The following is a 26313-nucleotide window of genomic DNA, read 5'->3' as shown; positions in this document are numbered from 1 at the left end:
CTGAAAATTTTTATGCAATACACGGCGAATATTTTGCGCAACTTTGAGCAAAACATAATTATGAATCACAATTAGTCACATCCTGTCATCAGGGCGTTGCATGCAGGATCTCACTGATTCGCGGGAACAGGATATTTCGACCAGGACCAGATTCGCCGAAGGGCATTTATCGATCAAACTGCTCTAATAGCTCTATAGATTTTCCCCACTGCAAATTGTTTGCTTCATGATGCTAGTTGCTGCTTGCAAAAATAAAAACAAAGGAAGTGAAATTTCGCCGATGTGTTTACGGTTCTATTTGATCCAGCTGTATTTATACATTTGGCAACAACTAGTTGGCTACTGAAGTCAACACAAACCAAGTCGGGTGATTGATGAGGAGAACCTGCGATATCTGAGCAAGCCGACGTGTGGTGTCAATCTTTTCAGAATTGGCAAGCTGAGTGCTCGCCGGCAAATAAATTGCGAAGGCTGTACGATGACTGTCCGTAATATTCTGAAAGCAAGATTTTGGCCCAACAAGGAAAGCGGTCCAATTAAATCGTTAAGCTCAGTGTCTCCCGAGGTGCAGCAAACAATGCAAATTCAACGCTTTTCGCGCGTGTGGCCTTACTATGACGCGAAGATCAAAATGCTGAGTGAGCCTTGAAGCACCAAAGCGCGAAATTAAATTAACTCGCCTCTTGTGTTGTTGGCTATTGATTGTAATGAAAGGTGAAATCTTTATTTTTGGCGCACCCAGTAAATTATAATCAATATTAATTGATTTTAATTTAATAACAGGACTTCAATAAAAATGCTATTATAATGTCTTTTATGATTAATGGTTAGAATTGGGAATTATTAAAGTGATAAACGATTTTTCTCTGTCTCATTCCATATCATAGTTTAAATGAAAAGAAGATTAACACTTTTTTAATTGGTCGCGGTTAGGTGCATGCTATCTGATTTTCAGTAAAAGCACTTTGGGTAAGATTTGACAGTTTATTTGGTTTAAATTTGATTTTAATTTATACCCAATGTTCTTTTATTAATTATCTCAGTTAATTGAATCCGTTTTGGGTGATAAATCAATAAAGTTAGTCAAAAATCGTCAAAATGTTCCAATCAAAAAATGAAACCAATTTGTAATGAATATTGATATAAACTAAAAGATATAAACAAACCCCTGTAAATGTGATTTTATTGGAGGGAAAATCGCTCAAAACATGAAAAATATCTCCACTGTCGTAAAATTCGACTCTAATAACAAAATTGTATTAATGAAAACAATTAAACTCTTACTATCAACATTTATCTGAAAGAGAGGTATTGCGAAGTAAGAAAAATTGAATCAAATTTCGTAGAAATCATCCTTGAAATCATTCAGAAATTAATCAACGTTCAAATTATTTTAAAAAAGAATTAATTTCTCTAGGTGGAAACCGTGATGTTTTCAAACCAGAATCATGTTGATTTAATTAACAACGTTTTAATTAATTCAGGAGATTTGGTTATACCCTAATTAATACACACTTTTATAATTCAGCAGGGCAGTGAAGAGAGAAGAGATTCTATAAGGATTTGCTTAACTCTAAAATACAAAATTACACGTTAGCTGCGAAGATGTTGCAAAAGCATGTCAAGAGGATCGAAAATATAGGTCATTTCTCGAATGCTAATCTGCTGCACAGGATACGCAACTGATGTCTTCCTGTGTGTGAACGCGCCATTAATCAGATGTATTGCGCTGCGTGATATCACATAATAACACGATTATGTTTTGCAACAGCATAATTAACTGGTAGCTAGTCGCTCGGATCCAAGAATCTGCATGCAAATTGGTCAGATTTTGCAGCTGCCAGGCCCGCGGCGTTCAACACCGACCGGCCACAAATGAATTGAACGAACGCTTTCCTTGCGGGCTGCTGGCTATGTAAACAGCAGGAGCAGCGGTCTATTATGAGATACGCAACGAGACGTTTACCGCGAGCAGCCAGTGGCGTTCTATGTTCTTCGTTCCATCCACACGACAATCATAATTCATGCAAAACTCAAGGTGGAATCGGGAAAAACACAAAAAATTGTTTTATTTGTTGTGACCTTATATTATGCTACATTATATTAAAAAATAAAAATTGATCTAAAATATAATCACGATTAGATGCGAATGTCGGTATAGCTTTGTTGAGATGCGTTGAATGTTAAATAAAATATGGGATACTCTTAAATTGAGATTTGATAACTTTATTCATCATTCATACCTAAGTACAAGCTGCAGGGAATTTTGTTTCGGCAATTATATTGAAAACGTCCGCCTGCACTCATCTCTGAATGCAAACGAAAAGAGAAAACGATATACGGGACCAAAAAAGCTGCTGTATAGTACAAGAGCGTGTGAGATTAATTTTTTGAATGTACAATTTTTTCAAATTTTTTGCTGCCATTGCTTATTTTTCCACCTACTGTTAGAAGGCATAGTATTAAAATCAATTTAATAATTAAATTCGCCCCTTATGGATTTTCCTTTTGTTATTTCAAAATAATTTTCAAGTTATACAACTCATTTTGAATTAGGTTAAAATAGTTTGCGGTATTAATTAAAATAATTTTAAATTGGTGATCATCCCTATCCCTTTCCTTGCTGTTCCCTCATTTAAATATTAATGAGATTACGATGCGCTACTTGAGGACTCAACAAGCGACAAGTGTGTAACTTTTTAACTGTCCATTTAGGAGTTAATCTCATTTTATGCAGAATTCAGGATCTGTTCCCCAACAGTAAAAATTTTAACGAAGCACATCAAAACGGTAAAAAAAAATATGTGGAATAGATTTATCCAACTGGTCAGCTATCCATGGGCATAGAGCACTTTATTTTAAATAAAATATTTTCTAGTTATTCTGTTAAAGACTAAGAAGTATTTTAAAATATTAATTTAAAAGTTTAAAATGTGTGAGTATTTTTAAACTTTATATTGCAAACTTTAATTTTAATTTAATATTAAATTAATATTTAATTCATTGTATTTAATTAAAATCAAAATATGTTTATTTAAAAAATTATTAAATACCATTAATAACGCATTTATACTTTAAAAAAATCAAGTTGCATACAGTTTAATTAAAACGTTATATATTCTGTATCTCAAAAATACTTTAAAATGAAAACTAAGTTATAGCGCTAGGTGTATTTTACAATTTGCTGATTTAAAGAGTTTTGTTAGTAAAAATACAGATTTACTACTTATCAAGCACAAAATCCTATCTATAATTTGTTAATTTTCCTAACTGTCCAATAATTCTTAGAGTTTTTACAGTGTACAGAGCCGCCAAAAAATGGGTTCATCCTTCGATTATACATTTTCGAAGTTTCAATTCTGCTGTTGTGCAAAATTTTCATGTTTGAGAATCTGAAAATCAATATCCGTTCAGTTAATCGCACTTTTGACTTTGTCCGCCACTGTCGTTTAATGTGAAAACTCACAAGTCCGGTGGCTATCCTCATATCGCTCCTTTTAATCTCAAGCCCATTTATATAAGTGCCAGGCCATTGACAAATAATGGTCTGACCAGTCCTGAATGAGTTGTCTCTCCCTTTTGCCTCGAAAAGCGTTAACTCACTCACACCTTTCGATTTTATCACAATCAGAAGTAAATAATTTTCGCGGCTACCTGTTTTAAAATTATTGGTATAATTGAATTAGAGCACGAGTCCAGCGCACCGGTTGACAAAAAGCCGCCCCCGCTCGTCTACGGAGTCTTCCGGGTTGGGCAACAGCTCGCACGCATGCATATTTATTTGATTTCAGGCATAGCGCGACCGAGCCACGCCTGTTTGGCGAAAAACAACGCGCACCAGCAGACTATACAAACTCTCAAAACAGATCACATTCGATCTCTCGTGGTACTAATAATCTTCTAGTCGCGCCGGGACTTGACTCACTCAACAGAAAACACACACGCCCAGTCGCAGTAAAATCTCGCAGATCGAGCGATCACCGAGAAGTATTACATTGTTCCGATAAGTGTGTTGCACAAGGTGTGATTTCAATCGTGCTGAGTAAAAGGCTGTGAAATTGAGACGTTTTTTGGCTACACTGACAGCCGAGCAAATTTAGATTTTTATTGTTTTAACGCCATTCCTTTTTGGAATGGATTCCAACTGAAATTTTAAGACAATAATTAATACCTACCAAACTTGTTTTAGGAAAAAGATTCAGGATTTAAATTGAGTGGTTTGAATAAAGTCATAATTATTATTTGAAAATCGCTTAATAAGGCTTGTATATTCATAAATATTTCCAAACTAAAAAGGGCTGAGTAAAATAAATATTTGATAATAATTTTTGTATTTTTCTTATCCAGAAAAAAATGAAATGGGCCATTTCTCTTATAATATATTACATACGTAATTTATGAATTAATCAAAGTAGTACCCTTTCGATTTTTCTCTTTTTATGCTCACTGTCGATTTTCGTTTTTTTTGTGTGGTGAGGTAATTTTTAAGACTCAACATCTCTGAAATAAAAAATTATATTGGTCGGAATAATGATAATTGCACTCCTCTTATCAACTTAAACACCATAATTTTGAGTTTCATGATATCGCAGCGCAAATTTGATCAGGCCAATTTGTACCAAACAATAAAATAAAATAAACACTAAAACACTGATTGGGTTTGCAAATATTAAAGTAGTTTAAGGTTAAAATTAAACCCCTAAAATAATGGACACCAAATTAAGTGTATGGTTTGGTTAGCTTATTTCAACGATCGATCGTGAAGCCAGTGGGACGAGCGAGATTGGCCGAATGTGGGTCAGGTGGCTTCTCGCGTCGTTATTGTAGCGAGCAACTTAGCAATAATAACACACAGACGTGCATGCATTTAATGTGCATGTGTGCTCAAGAGCAGCGCGCGCTCCCTATTTGATTGCACTGCTCTAGTGCCGATTGCATGTCGTGAAACAAGGCGTGATTCATTCGAGACTGCCGGCCGACTGGCTGCGACTGAGCGAGCGAGTGAGAAAGAGGCACTGAAAGTAAGAGTTGTTTTTTGTTCTGCATCACTGACCGGCGCTCTGGCCACTTTGCTTGTCTCGCCGCCCAAGCAGATGCAGACTCACCTTATACGTTGTTGGTCCTCTTCTCCGCTGCCTCTCGACTCCCTGTGTGAAACATTTTACTGCCAGGCCAAGGGAGGGGAAGGTCCAAATTTAAAATAATTCTGGTTTTCTTTTATTCATAGTTCCAAATCAACTCCTAAACCCTTCAGCTGGTTAGGGGAGGTCAAGACGAGTCTAACGGTGTTCAGTTTTTAAAATTCTGGTGGTTAGAACCAGAGATTTGGAGTTCACAAAAAAACTAGAGGGTTCGAAAAATTCATGTTTGAAGCGGAATAAAAAATGTTTCAGATTTGCAACAATACCACAAAATGCTGCCTTTCATCTGGCATGAAGGTTCACACTCGCGAGGAAGGCATGCTATTTGCAATGTACGAAAATTGCTCGGACTTGTCCTAGTTGATCAAACGTGGTTGAAACTTAACTAGCCTCAACATATTTCGACTCTTACTGGACTCTTACTCCTTTTTATGAGACAATGGATTTTAAACAAATAAAATATTTTTGAACAGTTAAAAAATTTTTTATAAGAAAGTTACAAGCGGTTACAAGATCATTTTCCCGATATAGAGTAATTTTTAGGAAACATACAACAAAGAAATGTAATGTGCTTTTAACTGTTGCATCAACCACAAAATATATGATTTTTGAGTAATTTAAATCGTCAATTTAGATTAAAATCGATTAGGGAAAAATATCTAGGAAAATAAATTCAAGGTCGAATTGAGATTTTGCTCGACCTCAAAGCAATTGAACGGTGAACATTTCTGCAATTGCATTTTCTATTTAGGCGCCTGACGTTTAGAAAGCTGCACTCACTACCCTGATTGATTTACGTCGATTATTTGTTTCCGCGAATCAAGAGCACCGAATGCGCCTGATTCCCCGAATCGACGGCTTGAGGGTACGTGCTCGTAATGACATTATGTAAAGGTGATCCAATTGGTATTGATAAACCCGACCTTGGTCTTGGAGAAATGCTTGCACTGCGTATGCGTCGCCCGCAATGATTGCTAAAATTGCTCGTGCGTGTCCAGTCGCAGTCCGAGGCTTAAAATGCAAGGTGGATAAGAGGAAAACACCGATTGAAATTACTTTCGTGTATGACTACTTCGGAAACAATGCACAAAATGCGGTCAATTTCGGTGTAAGGTATCATAAACGTGGAAAGGGTAATATTTTAAGCCGGCAGCGTAATTATTTTCGTTGCATGACATGATTCAATGGGACCTTTATTTTCATCAGATGCAAAAATTGTTTAGTGGTTTTAAAAGCTATTATCGCTTTTTATACATTTAGGATATTGTCTTACTTTTTAAAAATGCACTAAATATTCAATTTCAATATAAATTATGGGTTTTGTTCCACCACTTCCCTTCTCTCCAAAATTTTTAAATGATCATAATAAGCCGTGTAGTATTCTGCACTCACAGATTACGTACCGAGTGCATTCAGCTAACGTTCATTACTGAAAACAGTGAGAGAATGAATGGTGCGCGGTGCCAAACGATTGTGATTATTTATGAGGCAACCAAATGATGGGTGTGTGATTCACTACCGACTGGCTGCGAGTTCCACATCGCTTAATGCAACTAATAATCACACTCACACGGGGAAATCGTAAAAATATAACACTGTGGCACGACGTTCTGCAATCGTCCCTGTTGATGCTTATTGGCACTGGAAGTCGTGCGTTTTATTTTCTGTGCGCGTGTCGGTTGCCATCAAACAAAATGCAAAAATAATAATTGTGTAATTAGCGTTGCATGCGTGATTGATTGCACAACGCACGCCCCGTGTCGACTTTCTTCCTGTCGCTAAAATTAGAATGAAGCTGCAAAGAAATGGAAAATAGTTAGATCTACTTTTTATCGATTCAGTTTAAATGGTGAAAGCAATAACGGCAATAACTGATTTAATAATAATTCTTACTATATGAAAACGAGTTTATATTCTTTTTTCTTCGATATAAATATCTTTAGTGAATGTTCGCTGACTGATTATGATATCAGAAAATTTTCCTTCCTTGTGGAAGACAGTAATTTAATATCATTCAACCATATTCACGTGATCAGTCATTAACAACTCAAAGTATCAATGATTTAATGTGAGGTTAATCTATAACTTTTTCTTCAACAGAAAATGAAGCAGTCTTTCTACTTTACAGGTGCAAGGGGGAATTTGAATTAACTTAAAAAGTATAGAATATGGATCAACTCCATGTGTTTTTGATCAGATTGTGAGGCTGAATTTGAAAAATTGAAAGAGAAAAATTTACTCGCACGTTCTAGTTATGCGTGTAACAGCTGTTTCTGACCCGCAGGCTTCATCAGCAATACTTTACCTGTAAAACAATTTTCGTATTGCAGAGAGAATTTAATATCACTTGCAGTTGTCTACACTCTTAATTTAGGGTAAATGAAAAAAGAATGAAAATTATTTTTCAACCCCGCCACACTCCCACCCTTCGAAACCAACATTAATTGGATCAAGTATCTAGAATGAAATTAAAAACGGAAAGTTTAACTTGCGAAAATCCATTTCTTTCATCTTGCAAACATGATGGGGCAAATCTTAATACTCCTTTAGCTGGAATCGTTTAAAATAAATTTAATAAAATCCAGGGCATCTAGAGAGTTCTCCTAACTAGTAAGGAAAATTACAATTTTCTATGAGAGAAATTTCTTACGTAACAATTTATGACAATTAAACGCGAACCGCTCGCAGGAGCGAAAAAAACAAGTACATATATAAGCAATTTGTTCCACTCGGCTCCTTTTACGCCATAAAACTGATCCCTTTTTAGCCTATAAGACAGCATTGTGCCAGTTTAAAAGGAGCAGCGTGATCAATTTCAAGTTACGCCTGGCATTGCGCAACAGGCCGTCTTTCAGCGAGATGATTCGGTGCGAGAGCGATTGGACGCGGACCGCACGCTGCACATATATATGACACGCAAGCCAAATTGAAAAGTCGGGTCTGCTGATAAGCCGAGCGAATTACGTGTACACCGTAATATGTATGGCCGGCGCATTACGAGGCAATATACAATCCCAGCTGATAGATCCAGTTTAACCAGCCTTCTCCTCTCACTTTTCGCGAATTTGATTGGCGCTAAAACAATCACTCGTGCACCCATGATATCGTAAAGAGTAAGTGCTGTGTGCGAGTTTGTCTCATGCAACGGGCAGCCAGCAATTAAGTATCTAGTTTGCATCGCGATAACAGTTGGAGGCGATTTTAATGAATGGCAAAAGAGCCAACCACGAGCACTGCTCATGGCAAAATTCATATAATACGCGGTCAATAAAATTAAATACTTATATATAAGCCTTCGGCTTGTGTGTGCCTATTAAACTGCGCCAGCGGTGGCCTTTAATGCGTGCTTTCTGTTTTACTTCGTGATCCGCAGCTGCATTCGGTGCCCTAAAGCGACTGGACTGATCAATATTTACTCAACTCAAACCGAGAGGTGCGAGAAATTATTCTGTGCTGCAAAAAATAATTAAATTCTACCACAATAATTTTGTGTGCGTTTAGAATTGCCTCATATTATTTAATTATTTTTGGGCGTATGATTTTTGTCAAGGTTATCAAAGAAACTGCACTCTACTTTTATAATTTTTAACTGGATTTTACTGCCTTTTGAATTAAGTTTCAGAAGGCTAAAGGCCAGAGATTGACTGCAGGGTGTACACAATCGAACTGGATTATTTGCCACATGAATCATTCTCCGTCACTCAGCCTTGCACAAATGGCACGATTCGCAATTTGCGGCCGCAAACATATTTATTTTTCGAGCGAGTGTGTGTTTGTAGATGCTATCATCGCGCGAGCGGTCCATTTTCGTTCGTGTCCCATGAATCAAAAGTGCTCCAGTTTCCAAAACTTAAGCGAAAGAAAGATTCGGCAACAATGCTGAGCTGCAGAAGGTTTAACTGCGTCACGCGACTTATTACTCTGTCCGGACACAAAAAGAGCGATCGCTGGCCATTAATTTGCGTGTGTGAGTGTTGCCAAATGCGTTTGCCAAATTATGCGCGCACCATATGCTTCTCGGCAAGGTTGGTTTTCTTCACGAGACAACTCTCGCTCCATTTGCCGCCTTATTTATGGACCCATCATTTTTTTATCTGGTTCTAAAAGGGATTTCCTACCGTAAATCCTGCAATTTCGTCAAACGGTTTCTTAATTTATCACGTAATTAATTGATTGACCCTGCCGTGTCCCTATAAACCAGTTTGGACCTGTAAATAACCTCTAAATTCAAAAAATCCTATTATACGTTTTAAAATTTCAGCAATAGTATTTATTAGCACTGTTAAATATTCCATTTTTTTAAAGAGCAATTTCCTTAAAGACCGCATTTGGAAGGTCAATCGAAAGTAAAACTGTACAGAAAATTGTGAAACTATTTTTTACCTTTACTTGAATTTCTGTAAAAATTGTGAAATAGCTATAATTTTCCCAGATTGCCATTTGAATTTCTGAGAAAATTGGCTCTAACGTTTGCATGCTATTCAAACGGCGAGCCTCTTGAATATCAGGGATTTATTTCACCAGAAGAGAAATTTACGTCATAATTCGCTCGCTTTTGGATAGATTCGTATCGAGACGAATTGAAATGAAGCGAAATAATATTTTTTTAAATCGTTGATATTTTGAGAAATTATGCAAAATCTGAAAACTGTTACTCGATCCAGATTTCACCTTCACAATTTTTAGAGAAGAATTTTTTTCTATATTCCTCAAACTTAAAGAAATTCTATGAAAAAATGGTCTTAATTATTGACTTATTAAAATCCTATTTAAATGTTTCTTAATAAAAAAAATGTTAACGAGTTATTAACTAACCTACCAATACTATTAGTTGCGTGTGCAACATTCTAGTTCGCTTCTGAGTGGCTCGAGTGCGAAAAAATAGACAGCTTTAAAATGCATATATGCTTGGCAAATGTGTGTCACTGCCTCATTTGAGTATTGCGTGTTGTGCCTTGTTCGGCACGGGAAATTGCCAAATCGAGTTTTCGTTCCTTATTTCGTTTGCTCCATAAAACACTTCAAACAAGCCTCGCTGTGGATTTAAAGACGTGTAATTACACTTTAGCACCTGAGTCGGTGACACCTGGGTAATATAATGATAAAAAAGGCATTTAATTGTGGAACGCGGTTAACGACCCTATTCTGAAATGTCTAGTTTGCGCGGAATGAAAACATTCTAGCCAAGTGTTATTTTTATCGCGTAATTTGTCACAAAGACAATGGTGCATACGCAATGAGTTGTTTTTCTTTTCGAATTGAAATTATTTTTATTTATACACGTCGGTTGGACATGTATATACATTCAAGAGCATTTGCACAAGCGCACACTCGCTGGACCTAGAAATTTCACGATTACGAGAGAGTGCCCTGATTTCAAGCACTCTCGCAGGGACGCACTCTTATGTATTCTCTCTCACAAACACACACAATGGCCATACCGAGCGAGCCGAGCCAGGCGAGTCTCGTGTGCGTGTGGGTGCAATTTATTATTTGCATTTTTTAATCTAGTTCACTTCATGCAGAGTGAAATTCAGACGAGGTTAATTTATGAGTGGTTCTCCTTTGTACACAATTATTGTTGTGCGGTAACCGGCAATTATTGTGTCTACTTATGCAGCGGTAGCTTATTTTAATAACGTGCGCCGCACAATGAAATCGCTCCGCCCTCTGACTTTTCGCGGCCCACACGATTTGCACAGCAGGCTTAATATTTGATTGATCACCACTTCACCACCATTCATGTCTTCATAACTCGGGTTAATTGTTCTGTTTGAATTGAAAATTAGGTTGGATGTGGCTACCAAATTTTGACACATTTTTTAAGTTTAATTTCAAATAGGCATATTTTTGTCATTTTCACCACTCAACTAAAAATGATTTTTAAACAAAAAGAAACTTTAATTTAGCATCGGACTAGTGGATTCGGTTGGAAGGTTAGTGTCTCTAAATGTATTCTTGAAATTCATCGCACATATGTAACTTCTTTCTTTTTGAAATATAACTCTCAACACTTGCAGCAAACTTAGTTAGTTACACAGCGTGTGAGGCAAACCGCTCTCCAGGTTGTTTCAGTGTTATTATTTTGCTTCGCACTGCTCATGAGGCTGAAACAGCTGTTGCGTACAAGAACGTGTGATTATTTAGATGATGGATTCGTTCATAGAAATAGAAAAAACCAGACATTCCTCGTCAAAAGTTGTCTTTTATTTTGCTCGCTGATTTGAAATAAAAATTGTCAGGCCCTGTCATTATCATGGGTCCTAAGATTTGGACAAAATTTTCTGGAGGTTTTTCTCTAGAAGACCAGTGTTGAACAGTAAAAATCGGTGTCAAAACTGGTCTATGTCTGACGCCAACTTGCCCGTGGTGATCAACTTCGCAAATTTTACGAGAGAACAAGTCGCTGAAACGTCACAAAACAAAAGATAATCGAATATTGTACCAAAAAAAAACGAAAATTTTTACATACTAATCGAGGATATTTTAGATATGGCATTTGTTGTGCAGATTTCTGTCGGCTTCGCCCCACATTTGATTGTAAATAATTAATTTTGACTTTCCCAGGTCGTGATTAGGGGCTGGAACCCATCCCCTACCCACAAGGATGAAATTTGTTTGTTAGATTAATATGGCCAGAAATAGTTTGGTTAGATTAGTTTCAGCTGTATTCATTTGTGAAAACTATTGATGAAAATATATTTTAACTGTCTGTTCTATGATTTTATTGTGTGTTTCAGATAATAATACCTTTAAAAATGAAAAATAGGGCTAGACTTCACTTATAGGGAAAACTAAAAGGCAAAAAAGGTTGCAACTAGGAATGTCCATTTTCTTCTATAAACGTATGATATTTTTAAATTATTGTTTTTCGCATTCACCGGTCATCTCTTTTATTACTATGAAATTTAATGCACCTATTTGTATTTTATAAATTTTAAAAGAGTTATTACACTATACCATAATGTAACTAATGTTTCGGCCGCTGTTCCGTAAACGTCTTTACCAGTTTGTACAAATAATTGTGCTTGCTGCATAAAAATAAACATTTCGAGTGCATGAATTTGCTTTTTATTCGTACATATTTCAAACACCACAAATAAAAGAGAAATTCGTCCTGTAAGCTAAAATTTCGCATTTCTCAACAAACAACCAAACGCGAATTTCTTTGTTGCAAAAAAATATCAAACATAAATTCGACAGTGAAAATTTGGGAGTTTGTTGCTCAATTTTATCGCTACGTACGACCTCCTCGAGAGCATCAGCCTTCATTGGCATCTACCGCAACATAATTTATTTATTTATTTTTTAGAATGGCTAATATCATGGATAATGGAGAGAACAGTTGAGGTAATTTTAAACTCAATAAGACTATCATTGAAATTGTCACTACTTGAGTAGCTGATTGGAAGATTGCTTCGTCTGCGGTTTTGCACGTGTCTTGCCAGAAACAAAATTGCATTAAGATCATCAGCAAACAAAATTGCGACGGTCGAGTCGAGAAAGACCTTCGACGCTGCTAAAATAACCTGAGCCTGACTAATTGTAACTGATTTGAATGCTATGAAAAGGTAAGTTAGTTCCCAAGAGCGATAAGAGGAGAAAAACTAAACTAACGCTCGTTTGCGGCTGAAAATGCGCGAGATCCTTGGCGCGGGTCACTTCTCTCTCTGGCTCGTCGATGCACTCGCTCATTAATTTGCCTGACTACGGGCGGCAGCAGGGTGATTGACAGAAAGTCGCACGATCGGAACCACAAGGTCAAACCGCCGCACTGCCGAGTTGGAATCAGAGATTTTAACGCGCGCGTGAGGCATTTTTTAGTTCTTATCTAAACGGCCGCGCATCCAAATCTCTCTCGGCTAAAAAATTGGGACTCTTTTGAAAGATCGAATGGCGATTATTTTGCGATCTGTTGAAAGCGCGTGCGGCTCTTCGACGCATTGTTTCGTAGCAGAGCCGCACAATGGGCCGTGCAATTATCTAATTGCAGTTTCACACACACTTTCAGAAATTCCCTATCTTTCCAGTCTTGTGACGAAACCGTTCCCGCGAGATTGCAGCTAATTATTTCTGGAAATGGTTCGTTGCACCTATTAGGGGACGATTTATTTACGGTCATTTTTGCTGTGAAGCAATTACATCAATAATCCAGAATGGACGAGTAAATCAGGTTAAAAACGTTCTTGAGATTAAACTATATATGCGGCTATAATAATTCCAGCGGTTCAACCGTTCAGCAATTTTAAAATTGCTAAGCTTTCGTGTAATTGATCGATAAAATGCTGGTTTGCTTCATTGGTGGTCTCAAATACCGGTGAACTCCCAATCCGACCAAAAGCTTTCAGAATATTTCAGTCATATTTATTTTTGCGAAAATATGAGTCTCTCGAGGCACCATATATTTTAAATTTTGGCCCCTACCAGTCCATCTGTGGGCCAAGGCTCGGCAGTAAAATGTCAATAAAAATCAAAACCTTTTACGACTTTTCATGGAAAGATTTAAGAGTTCTGCATATGCAGCAGCAATTAGCGATGCTAATCTGCAACATCAGCAACATCCTAGAGCATGATGTGTCACGTCGTAAAAGTGCAGAAATCTTCAAAGACAAAAATAATTACAATCATCTCGTATGCAAAGCTGCTTCATTATCGCGCCGCACGTGAACAATTATCACATAGCATAATATTGCGTTCCAACAAGTCTAATATAATTGACGAATCATTATTCGAGTGTGCACATGAGTAAACATACGCACGACCCAATTATTCAGTCATGTAATCGTATGAGGTGCAATCATGGATCGACTCAACCTTGGCATTCCCGTAGGTCGATCTCATATGCAACAGAAAAACGCACGATATGGAGCGTTTTTGTCCTCTGCGCCAGATCAAAAAAGAACAAAAGACGTTGACAGAGTGCTGTCTTTTTTCTTATACGTATTCTCTGGGGCGAGCTGCGTAACTCGAAAACTGGTTCTCGAGCTGAGAAGAAAGCAAAAGTGTGGCGGCCCTTCTTTGTAAACCAAACGCACAGTAATAAGTATAATAATGCAATTTACACATTTCGTCTCACGAGTATTATTGCTCGACTTTTCACAGATTGTAAAGCGAGGCGGCATTTTTCTTTCGGAGCCGCATAACGAATATTTTAGTTCATTGAAGCTATTAAACGATTAAATAATAATGCTTCGGTGAACACGGGCAAGGTTGTCATTTTTTAAAACTTACACCTGAGGGAAACTATTAAGGAAAATTAAAAAAAAATAATAATGCACTCATTAACGCATTATTAATCAACAATTACACAACAGGCCAAGGGTTTTGCTTGTCTGTTGCAAAAATTGGTCTGAATAATCTTAATTATCTCTGGCATTGGCATTATTTGGCCATTTTAGCTGTGGTATTTATGACGAGGCAATAGGAAAAACCGGCTAATTGGACGAAGACCGGATGAATGGGACAAGAAACAAAGATACGCACGGCCTTCGGAAATCAGATCCTGAATCCGCGGCACCCACGTCACACACGCTTTGCCGGGCGGATTCTGTGCACATTTTCGCAGCATTGTGCGCAAAACAAGACATCCTTGATCTACAAATCCTGGTCAACGACAGCACTCGTGTATCTCATTTCGGCTATATAGACATGCAAGTCTCAATAAAACCTGTATTCTTAGCTGGAAGGTTTTTGAACAAAATTCGAGGTGTACTTCAATGCACAGTTGAACTATATAGTTTAACTTTTACCACTGGATTTACCCAATTTGTTCCAGATTTTATGTTACATTGAATCAATTAAATTCAGACTATTTAAAAAAAAATACAAATAGGTTTTCAAGTAAAGGCTATGCTTCTCCAATTGGCAAAAATAATAAAGATTGAATTGCTCAGTTAATTGCAAGGAAAAATGTCACTTCACGGCTCAATGTTTCGGCTCCGCATGCCGTAAATCAGCAGTACTTTTGAAAGTAAAAAATAAAATAAATAAATTGCGGATCATTGCCAGTGCGGCGAAAAATTGCCACTATAGCTTGCAAAATATTTGCATACTGTAAGCTCCTTCTGCAGTTTACATTCTTTAAAAATCAGCCTATTTATAAATTTACGATAAAGCAAGAATAAACAATCATACAAAAACAGAACCTTGCTTCCCAAGCTTCACCATAATTGCTTTATCCTCGCGTGGATGATCAATCTCTAATAAAATATTTTTACAATAAACAAATAATAACACAGCATTTTGAATGGCCATCTCAATCTCCGCTGCCGCAGGGGCGTAGATTTGAAATTAGTTAAGGAAAGGCAGTAGGAAGGTCAAAGTGGTCCAAACAAAAGCGTGATTGACACACTGCACCTTGCAAATTAATTCGCCGCGACGGTCGGCCCGCGCGCGACGAGGAAAGGGAGTTGTGATTCTTTTTTTCATTTGTCTGGCGATTAGTGGTGAGCCAGGCGGGAAAAAGGGAGTGCTGGGTGAGGCGTCGGCCGGGTCTCCTGTCGCAAGAGCGGCCGGCCGGACACCGCCAGGTCCACCAGCCGCCTCCAGGAAGCCTTCAGGCCGGCGCTGCAGACTCGCAGGATCGCGCCCCTCTACTTTCTCTGGCAGCCTTACTATAAAAGCGAAAGTCGCCGGGCAGAAATCATTCTGTTCACTCAGTTCCTCAACACATCAACATGTTCAAGCTCGTAAGTTTTAGTTCTATTTCTAAAATCACACTCTCACTTTCCAGCCCCGAAAATTTGTGGATTACGAAACTTAACCAACGCACCCTGATTTCAGGTCGCTTTCTCCGCCCTCCTGGCCGTCGCCAGCGCCGGAAACCTCCTGGCCCCCGCTGCCTATGCCAGCCCCCTGGCCTACGGATCGTACGGAGCTTACGCCGCCCCCGCCTACGCCGCCCAGGCTGCGTACGCCCCCGCCTACGCCACCCACGCTACCTACGCCGCCCCCGCCGTCGTTAAGACCGTCGCCCCCGTCTCCACCTCTTACGCCAACACCTACAAGGTCGCCGTCAAGAGCCCCGTCGTCGCCGCCGCCCCCGCCTACGCTTCCTACGCCGCCCCTGCCTACGCTTCCTACGCCGCCCCTGCCTACACCTCCTACGCCGCCCCCGCTGTCGTTAAGACCGTGGCTGCTGCCCCTGCCTACGCTTCCTACGCCGCCCCCGCCTACACCTCTTACGCCGCTCCCGCTGTCGTGAAGACCGTGGCTCACGCCCCTGCCTACACCTCGTACGCCGCCCCCGCCTACGCTTCCTACGCCGCCCCCGCCTACACCTCTTACGCTGCTCCCGCCGTCGTTAAGACCGTGGCTCATGCCCCTGCCTACACCTCGTACGCCGCCCCCGCCTACGCTTCCTACGCCGCCCCTGCCTATGGCGCTACCCTCCTCCACTAAGAGTGATCTCTTTGAACATAGACTGACTGAGTGATGTAACATATAATTTATTAATTTCGCACCAACTCCATCAACAACAATAGATATTGTTTGTATACATCATGTGAATAAATGCCATGACCACCAAGTCAAGTATCTGACAGAAATATTCCTCTTTTACTTTGAAGTACAATTCACCTATCAACAGACATGAGAATAATCGAAATTATAATGTTTAAGGAACAAATTCAAATTTATCTTGAAATTGGAACAGTTAACATCATATCATGATTTCCGTGAAAATAAACTATTCAATAGCTCATCTCAATCTCTTGACATGCATTTATAATTTCAACTGGATTAATTTTCTAGTTAATAGAATTTTTCGATCATATTTAATGTTTTGAATGATCGTTTTCTGAAAAGAATGCCATCATTTTTACAATGCACCAATAAACTTTTGTGCCAGCTGTTAAAAAATGGAAATTCCTTTTTTAGAAGCTCCGTGAAATTTTTTATCTTTACAATCTTTACTCTGGATATTGAATCGAGTTGGAGAGTTAGCCTTTACACTTTCATTCGTACTTTGTTGCAAAAGCAATCACTGTGGCTGACTAATTAAGCAATGATATGAAGAATTTTAATAGTCTTTTCGACATTTTTAGTCGCATAGCAGTTTCCATGTTGTAACCTTGCACTTGGCGGATACATAGGATGTTTGCTTTTATTAAATGATGTAATTTCTGGTTTACATAACACCGACAGTGTAACTGGCAAAGATGGGCAACTGGGTTTACACACAAACAGAGCAGGTGGCCTACCTTTCCTAGAATGCTGGGCAGAAGACTTGAGACATGATTCGCAATTTATTCCGGCTCTGGAGCACGATCATCTGAAGAAACAAGTTTTTTAATATCTCTTCGTATTTTCGGAACAACAGGATACAGCATAACAAAATTTCCAAATGTTCCCGGAAATATTTACATTTAGGTCAGAACAAGACAGAGTCTTCGGTCTGAGCTCTATTTTGCGGGGAGCAGATGGCGCAGTACCCAAACATAATAATTTACTTTATTTTATAAATGTTAAAAGCTATTTAAATATCACTTAAATATTACTGATCGATATATTTCTAACTTTGAACTGTACACTATATTTGTATTATGACTAGATGATAATAAACAAGTAATATTTCAAGTGAAAAATATCAATCCGATAATTTCCCTCGCTAAGAAAAGCATTCAGAAACAATACAAACCATTGAGATGAGAAATCATAAATAATAAGAACACATCCAGCCATTGTGGGAATAACTTTACTATCTCGCACTGCATTTCTGTAAGAGGCTCTTTTTCCTCGCGGCAGCAAAATTTTTAAATATTTGCTCAAATATACGGTTTGAATCCCGTTTACATTTTTTTATCGCTCTTAATACGTTCTTGCCTTAGATCCGTGTTGCCATAGTACAAATCACGAGTAATATTCCTGCAACAGTCTGCATGATTTTAGAAATTATTTGGAAGTCACGTGACTAGACTATTTTCTGTTCACGGCTGAGTTCGTGTTAGAGATTTGACGTATCAGAGATTGCATGACCTAGGTAGGTGAGTATATCTGCACAAAAGGATAACTGATGAGGGGATAAGGTTTAAATATACTTCTTGCTATATTCAGGGTGCAGGAAAGAATATATTTTTGGTAATTTTTTTAAAAAGTCGATTTTACATTGGATGCCTGCAAGGCCTAAACAGCGAGCGGGACAGTGTGCGAACACAAATTATGACCGTATTTTTTTTAAAATCTTATTTGAGCTACCAATTCCTGATCTTTTATTCTGGAAGTTGGAAGTTAGTTTTTTTACAGCACATTTTTAATCTTCATTTCTTTTAATTGAGTAGGAAATGATAATTTTCTTTACTGTCGTAAGAGGACGTCGTTCGAGTGAGCTGCAAAGCCTTCAGGCCAGCAGTGCCGACTCGCCTATGCACGCCCCTCTATATTTTCCTCTCTAGCGCAGCCGTGCTATAAAAGCGAGAGTTCACCGTGCAGAAATCATTCTGTTCACTCAGTTCACCCAACACATCAACATGTTCAAGCTCGTGAGTTTCCACTATATTTTATTTACGAAATCCGCACACTTTCACCTTTTAGCCCAAAAATTGGATGGATTACAAAAAAACTTAACCAACGCACCCTGATTCCAGGTCGCTTTCTCCGCCCTCCTGGCCGTCGCCAGCGCCGGAAACCTCCTGGCCCCCGCTGCCTATGCCAGCCCCCTGGCTTATGGAGCTTACGCCGCCCCCGCCTACGCCGCCCACGCTGCGTACGCCCCTGCCTACGCCCCCGCTGCCTACGCCGCCCCCGCCGTCGTTAAGACCGTCGCCCCCGTCGCCACCTCTTACGCCAACACCTACAAGGTCGCCGTCAAGAGCCCCGTCGTCGCCGCCGCCCCCGTCGCCTACGCCGCCCACGCTCCCGTCGTCGCTGCCCCCGCTTATGCTTCTTATGCCGCCCCCGCCTACACCTCTTACGCCGCTCCCGCCGTCGTGAAGACCGTGGCTGCTGCCCCTGCCTACACCTCGTACGCCGCCCCCGCCATCGCTTCCTACGCCGCCCCCGCTGTCGTTAAGACCGTGGCTGCTGCCCCCGCCTACACCTCGTACGCCGCTCCCGCCATCGCTTCCTACGCCGCCCCCGCCTACACCTCCTACGCCGCTCCCGCCGTCGTTAAGACCGTGGCTGCTGCCCCCGCTTACACCTCGTACGCCGCCCCCGCCTACGCTTCCTACGCCGCCCCCGCCTACGGCGCTGCCCTCCTCCACTAAGAGTGATCTTATTGAACATAGACTGAGTGATGTTACATCTAATTTATTAATTTCGCACCAACTCCATCAACCAACAATAGATATATTTTTTGTATACATCGTGTGAATAAATGCCATGACCACCAAGTCAATTATCTGACAGAAATATTCCTCTTTTTCTTTAAAACACAACTCACCGAGAAAGACAGCAAAATAATTAAAGTTAAGAAGCAAATATGGTTTCCAAAATGAGATATTGTATAGACATCGGGTTAATATTATTTAACTCTAAGAAAGAACTCGATTATTTTTTCAATTCAAATTATCTCAATTTCCCATGGAACCTAATAATAAAATTTTCAGCAAAACATAATGAACCAACTGATTTTAACCTCTGTTTGCTCCTTGAAATTTTGATGATATCTGTAGCGTTACAACAGCGCGGTCCAGCTTTTTGTTGGTAGCCAACTATTGTCGGCGGTTTCTAAGTTTTTTCCCCCGTTCGTGTCAATGGCCGCGAAAATTTCGCCTGATTGTGAGAGCCTCCCTGTCTCAGTGGAGTAAGGAAGTCTGAAGATCTTTTGGCCGTCCAAATGAGAAGAAAAATTAAGAATACTGATGCGAAGCAGTAACTGCGTCCGCGTAGGGCCCACGCGAAAGAACAAGAGACGCCTAGTTCTTCTCGACTAATCAACAAAAAGGCTTGCCTCATTTGACACGGGTTAAATTCGATCGCGATTGAGTTTCCATAATTTTAATGCCAAGACAAAAAATGTGTCGCCTAAGAATTTTCCTTTCTGCTGATAACCAAATTAGTCGTTTAAATTTCAAACAAAATTAATTTCAATCGTGCTGTTTTCGTTGTTGCAATTTTAAAGTGGAATAGGTGTGTTCACGCTCCTTTCCACTTGCTCTTGTCTGGTCAATGCGTTCGAAAATTCCCGTGCAACAGAGTATGTCAAAATATTTTCTTTTTGGTAGTTAATGACTGCGCGGTTGGTCTGGAACGCAAAGCTCGACACCGTAGTGCAACACCGATGTGCTGGATTAATGATGGCGATTCAAAGTCGGTCCAGTTAAATTTTTCTCGGCTTTCCAAACTTCCAGTTTATGACCCCCGGACTAATATGTAGCGGTACAACAGCACGGTCCTGCTTTTTGTTGGGTGCCAACTACTGTCGGCGGTTTGAATTATTGTAATTTTGCATTATTGTTTAACAGCAGAAAGATAAATTTAAAATAAGAATTCAGTTTTCGTCCGTCAGCCACACAGTGCTGACGTGAGTCGTTTAATTGCACAGAACCCGATTCAAAGGGGTGAGTCCAACCATCAGTTAGTAAAAGAATTTATTGTGTAACTTATTATTGTAAAACAATTTCAGTTCTGGTATTTGATTAAGTGTCCGATCGATCGGATCAGCAACTGTAACCAATTCACCAACCAATTTTATCATCTGAATTTATCGGTCTTCATCATTTCAACACTTCCTATCCCCCAAATATATCTTTTAATGATGTGTGTCTTTTAATATACTTCGCCGATATGTATTGATGAACATTTTTTTGTCTAAAACTAACTCAATTTTCAAAACAAAAATAAAATAAGTTTTATGTTTGTTGGACTATTTTCCAATATATATATTTAGTTTAACAATGATCAGCTTTTTTGAGGAATATTTATGAATATTTTGCTATCGTATTTTGAGTTCAATTACAGTTTTAGCAGGAGAACAAAAAAAAGTTGCTCTAATAATTCAAATTAATTGAGCTATGATTCTTAATGTGTATAAAATGTATGCCATTCCTTTGAAATTCCATTTAATTAAAATGGATAATGCTTTAAGTTGCAGAGACAAAACCATCACAATGTCTTTTTGTTGCTTGAGCAATAACTTAATATGGATGTCTAAGCGACGAAAATTACAAACGAAATAGTCTATCTTGATTTTAAGTTGCAAACTATCCTTCTAAAAGTTGTAACCTTGCACTTCATGGACACTTCCGATGGTCACATTTACTCGAATTCTCGGCCTGCTGGAGATCAACACCGACGTTGTCGCTTGCAAAAAAAATAGGCAACTGGATAGAAACTGAGGAGGTGATAAGGATACTTCTTGCTATATTCAGGGTGCAGGAAAGAATATATTTTTGGTAATTTTTTTTAAAAAGTCGATTTTACATTGGATGCCTGCGAGGCCTAAACAGCGAGCGGGACAGTGTGCGAACACAAATTATGACCGTATTTTTTTTAAAATCTTATTTGAGCTACCAATTCCTGATCTTTTATTCTGGAAGTTGGAAGTTAGTTTTTTACAGCACATTTTTAATCTTCATTTCTTTTAATTGAGTAGGAAATGATAATTTTCTTTACTGTCGTAAGAGGACGTCGTTCGAGTGAGCTGCAAAGCCTTCAGGCCAGCAGTGCCGACTCGCCTATGCACGCCCCTCTATATTTTCCTCTCTAGCGCAGCCGTGCTATAAAAGCGAGAGTTCACCGTGCAGAAATCATTCTGTTCACTCAGTTCACCCAACACATCAACATGTTCAAGCTCGTGAGTTTCCACTATATTTTATTTACGAAATCCGCACACTTTCGCCTTTTAGCCCAAAAATTGGATGGATTACAAAAAACTTAACCAACGCACTCTGATTCCAGGTCGCTTTCTCCGCCCTCCTGGCCGTCGCCAGCGCCGGAAACCTCCTGGCCCCCGCTGCCTATGCCAGCCCCCTGGCTTATGGAGCTTACGCCGCCCCCGCCTACGCCGCCCACGCTGCGTACGCCCCTGCCTACGCCCCCGCTGCCTACGCCGCCCCCGCCGTCGTTAAGACCGTCGCCCCCGTCGCCACCTCTTACGCCAACACCTACAAGGTCGCCGTCAAGAGCCCCGTCGTCGCCGCCGCCCCCGTCGCCTACGCCGCCCACGCTCCCGTCGTCGCTGCCCCCGCTTATGCTTCTTATGCCGCCCCCGCCTACACCTCTTACGCCGCTCCCGCCGTCGTGAAGACCGTGGCTGCTGCCCCTGCCTACACCTCGTACGCCGCCCCCGCCATCGCTTCCTACGCCGCCCCCGCTGTCGTTAAGACCGTGGCTGCTGCCCCCGCCTACACCTCGTACGCCGCTCCCGCCATCGCTTCCTACGCCGCCCCCGCCTACACCTCCTACGCCGCTCCCGCCGTCGTTAAGACCGTGGCTGCTGCCCCCGCTTACACCTCGTACGCCGCCCCCGCCTACGCTTCCTACGCCGCCCCCGCCTACGGCGCTGCCCTCCTCCACTAAGAGTGATCTTATTGAACATAGACTGAGTGATGTTACATCTAATTTATTAATTTCGCACCAACTCCATCAACCAACAATAGATATATTTTTTGTATACATCGTGTGAATAAATGCCATGACCACCAAGTCAATTATCTGACAGAAATATTCCTCTTTTTCTTTAAAACACAACTCACCGAGAAAGACAGCAAAATAATTAAAGTTAAGAAGCAAATATGGTTTCCAAAATGAGATATTGTATAGACATCGGGTTAATATTATTTAACTCTAAGAAAGAACTCGATTATTTTTTCAATTCAAATTATCTCAATTTCCCATGGAACCTAATAATAAAATTTTCAGCAAAACATAATGAACCAACTGATTTTAACCTCTGTTTGCTCCTTGAAATTTTGATGATATCTGTAGCGTTACAACAGCGCGGTCCAGCTTTTTGTTGGTAGCCAACTATTGTCGGCGGTTTCTAAGTTTTTTCCCCCGTTCGTGTCAATGGCCGCGAAAATTTCGCCTGATTGTGAGAGCCTCCCTGTCTCAGTGGAGTAAGGAAGTCTGAAGATCTTTTGGCCGTCCAAATGAGAAGAAAAATTAAGAATACTGATGCGAAGCAGTAACTGCGTCCGCGTAGGGCCCACGCGAAAGAACAAGAGACGCCTAGTTCTTCTCGACTAATCAACAAAAAGGCTTGCCTCATTTGACACGGGTTAAATTCGATCGCGATTGAGTTTCCATAATTTTAATGCCAAGACAAAAAATGTGTCGCCTAAGAATTTTCCTTTCTGCTGATAACCAAATTAGTCGTTTAAATTTCAAACAAAATTAATTTCAATCGTGCTGTTTTCGTTGTTGCAATTTTAAAGTGGAATAGGTGTGTTCACGCTCCTTTCCACTTGCTCTTGTCTGGTCAATGCGTTCGAAAATTCCCGTGCAACAGAGTATGTCAAAATATTTTCTTTTTGGTAGTTAATGACTGCGCGGTTGGTCTGGAACGCAAAGCTCGACACCGTAGTGCAACACCGATGTGCTGGATTAATGATGGCGATTCAAAGTCGGTCCAGTTAAATTTTTCTCGGCTTTCCAAACTTCCAGTTTATGACCCCCGGACTAATATGTAGCGGTACAACAGCACGGTCCTGCTTTTTGTTGGGTGCCAACTACTGTCGGCGGTTTGAATTATTGTAATTTTGCATTATTGTTTAACAGCAGAAAGATAAATTTAAAATAAGAATTCAGTTTTCGTCCGTCAGCCACACAGTGCTGACGTGAGTCGTTTAATTGCACAGAACCCGATTCAAAGGGGTGAGTCCAACCATCAGTTAGTAAAAGAATTTATTGTGTAACTTATTATTGTAAAACAATTTCAGTTCTGGTATTTGATTAAGTGTCCGATCGATCGGATCAGCAACTGTAACCAATTCACCAACCAATTTTATCATCTGAATTTATCGGTCTTCATCATTTCAACACTTCCTATCCCCCAAATATATCTTTTAATGATGTGTGTCTTTTAATATACTTCGCCGATATGTATTGATGAACATTTTTTTGTCTAAAACTAACTCAATTTTCAAAACAAAAATAAAATAAGTTTTATGTTTGTTGGACTATTTTCCAATATATATATTTAGTTTAACAATGATCAGCTTTTTTGAGGAATATTTATGAATATTTTGCTATCGTATTTTGAGTTCAATTACAGTTTTAGCAGGAGAACAAAAAAAAGTTGCTCTAATAATTCAAATTAATTGAGCTATGATTCTTAATGTGTATAAAATGTATGCCATTCCTTTGAAATTCCATTTAATTAAAATGGATAATGCTTTAAGTTGCAGAGACAAAACCATCACAATGTCTTTTTGTTGCTTGAGCAATAACTTAATATGGATGTCTAAGCGACGAAAATTACAAACGAAATAGTCTATCTTGATTTTAAGTTGCAAACTATCCTTCTAAAAGTTGTAACCTTGCACTTCATGGACACTTCCGATGGTCACATTTACTCGAATTCTCGGCCTGCTGGAGATCAACACCGACGTTGTCGCTTGCAAAAAAAATAGGCAACTGGATAGAAACTGAGGAGGTGATAAGGATACTTCTTGCTATATTCAGGGTGCAGGAAAGAATATATTTTTGGTAATTTTTTTTAAAAAGTCGATTTTACATTGGATGCCTGCGAGGCCTAAACAGCGAGCGGGACAGTGTGCGAACACAAATTATGACCGTATTTTTTTTAAAATCTTATTTGAGCTACCAATTCCTGATCTTTTATTCTGGAAGTTGGAAGTTAGTTTTTTACAGCACATTTTTAATCTTCATTTCTTTTAATTGAGTAGGAAATGATAATTTTCTTTACTGTCGTAAGAGGACGTCGTTCGAGTGAGCTGCAAAGCCTTCAGGCCAGCAGTGCCGACTCGCCTATGCACGCCCCTCTATATTTTCCTCTCTAGCGCAGCCGTGCTATAAAAGCGAGAGTTCACCGTGCAGAAATCATTCTGTTCACTCAGTTCACCCAACACATCAACATGTTCAAGCTCGTGAGTTTCCACTATATTTTATTTACGAAATCCGCACACTTTCGCCTTTTAGCCCAAAAATTGGATGGATTACAAAAAACTTAACCAACGCACTCTGATTCCAGGTCGCTTTCTCCGCCCTCCTGGCCGTCGCCAGCGCCGGAAACCTCCTGGCCCCCGCTGCCTATGCCAGCCCCCTGGCTTATGGAGCTTACGCCGCCCCCGCCTACGCCGCCCACGCTGCGTACGCCCCTGCCTACGCCCCCGCTGCCTACGCCGCCCCCGCCGTCGTTAAGACCGTCGCCCCCGTCGCCACCTCTTACGCCAACACCTACAAGGTCGCCGTCAAGAGCCCCGTCGTCGCCGCCGCCCCCGTCGCCTACGCCGCCCACGCTCCCGTCGTCGCTGCCCCCGCTTATGCTTCTTATGCCGCCCCCGCCTACACCTCTTACGCCGCTCCCGCCGTCGTGAAGACCGTGGCTGCTGCCCCTGCCTACACCTCGTACGCCGCCCCCGCCATCGCTTCCTACGCCGCCCCCGCTGTCGTTAAGACCGTGGCTGCTGCCCCCGCCTACACCTCGTACGCCGCTCCCGCCATCGCTTCCTACGCCGCCCCCGCCTACACCTCCTACGCCGCTCCCGCCGTCGTTAAGACCGTGGCTGCTGCCCCCGCTTACACCTCGTACGCCGCCCCCGCCTACGCTTCCTACGCCGCCCCCGCCTACGGCGCTGCCCTCCTCCACTAAGAGTGATCTTATTGAACATAGACTGAGTGATGTTACATCTAATTTATTAATTTCGCACCAACTCCATCAACCAACAATAGATATATTTTTTGTATACATCGTGTGAATAAATGCCATGACCACCAAGTCAATTATCTGACAGAAATATTCCTCTTTTTCTTTAAAACACAACTCACCGAGAAAGACAGCAAAATAATTAAAGTTAAGAAGCAAATATGGTTTCCAAAATGAGATATTGTATAGACATCGGGTTAATATTATTTAACTCTAAGAAAGAACTCGATTATTTTTTTAATTGAAATGATCTAAATTTCCCATGGAACCTAGTCCCAGAATTCTCAGCAAAATGTGTTCCTCAACATAACGAACCAACTGATTTTCCCCCTGTTTACGTCATTGATATTTTTCTGATATCCTTGGTGTGTTAGTTATACCTTTCTGTTGTGTTAATAAACA

At 40.2% G+C, this 26313-nt stretch overlaps 4 protein-coding genes across 4 annotated transcripts; all 4 read left to right on the top strand.

The window, feature by feature from the left end:
• The first annotated feature begins 15673 nt into the window (after positions 1–15673).
• On the top strand, positions 15674–16687 carry LOC135939881 (cuticle protein 12.5-like). Its single transcript, XM_065484484.1, has 2 exons — positions 15674–15829; positions 15924–16687. The coding sequence occupies exons 1-2, from the start codon at positions 15818–15820 to the stop codon at positions 16539–16541; spliced, it is 630 nt and encodes a 209-aa protein (XP_065340556.1). The 5' UTR covers positions 15674–15817; the 3' UTR covers positions 16542–16687.
• Positions 16688–18469: 1782 nt separating this feature from the next.
• Positions 18470–19490, top strand: LOC135939879 (cuticle protein 16.5-like). Its single transcript, XM_065484483.1, has 2 exons — positions 18470–18619; positions 18725–19490. Exons 1-2 carry the CDS (start codon positions 18608–18610, stop codon positions 19343–19345), a joined length of 633 nt encoding a protein of 210 aa, XP_065340555.1. The 5' UTR covers positions 18470–18607; the 3' UTR covers positions 19346–19490.
• A 2236-nt stretch (positions 19491–21726) lies between these two features.
• LOC135939656 (cuticle protein 16.5-like) lies at positions 21727–22746 on the top strand. The gene is made up of 2 exons (XM_065484143.1): positions 21727–21876; positions 21981–22746. Exons 1-2 carry the CDS (start codon positions 21865–21867, stop codon positions 22599–22601), a joined length of 633 nt encoding a protein of 210 aa, XP_065340215.1. The 5' UTR covers positions 21727–21864; the 3' UTR covers positions 22602–22746.
• A 2236-nt stretch (positions 22747–24982) lies between these two features.
• LOC135939655 (cuticle protein 16.5-like) lies at positions 24983–26002 on the top strand. The gene is made up of 2 exons (XM_065484141.1): positions 24983–25132; positions 25237–26002. The coding sequence occupies exons 1-2, from the start codon at positions 25121–25123 to the stop codon at positions 25855–25857; spliced, it is 633 nt and encodes a 210-aa protein (XP_065340213.1). The 5' UTR covers positions 24983–25120; the 3' UTR covers positions 25858–26002.
• The last annotated feature ends 311 nt before the right edge of the window (positions 26003–26313 follow it).

The sequence above is a fragment of the Cloeon dipterum genome, chromosome 3 (genome assembly GCF_949628265.1).
Source record: "Cloeon dipterum chromosome 3, ieCloDipt1.1, whole genome shotgun sequence".
Classification (NCBI taxonomy): domain Eukaryota; kingdom Metazoa; phylum Arthropoda; class Insecta; order Ephemeroptera; family Baetidae; genus Cloeon; species Cloeon dipterum.
This window is presented reverse-complemented; position numbering and strand designations above follow the sequence as displayed.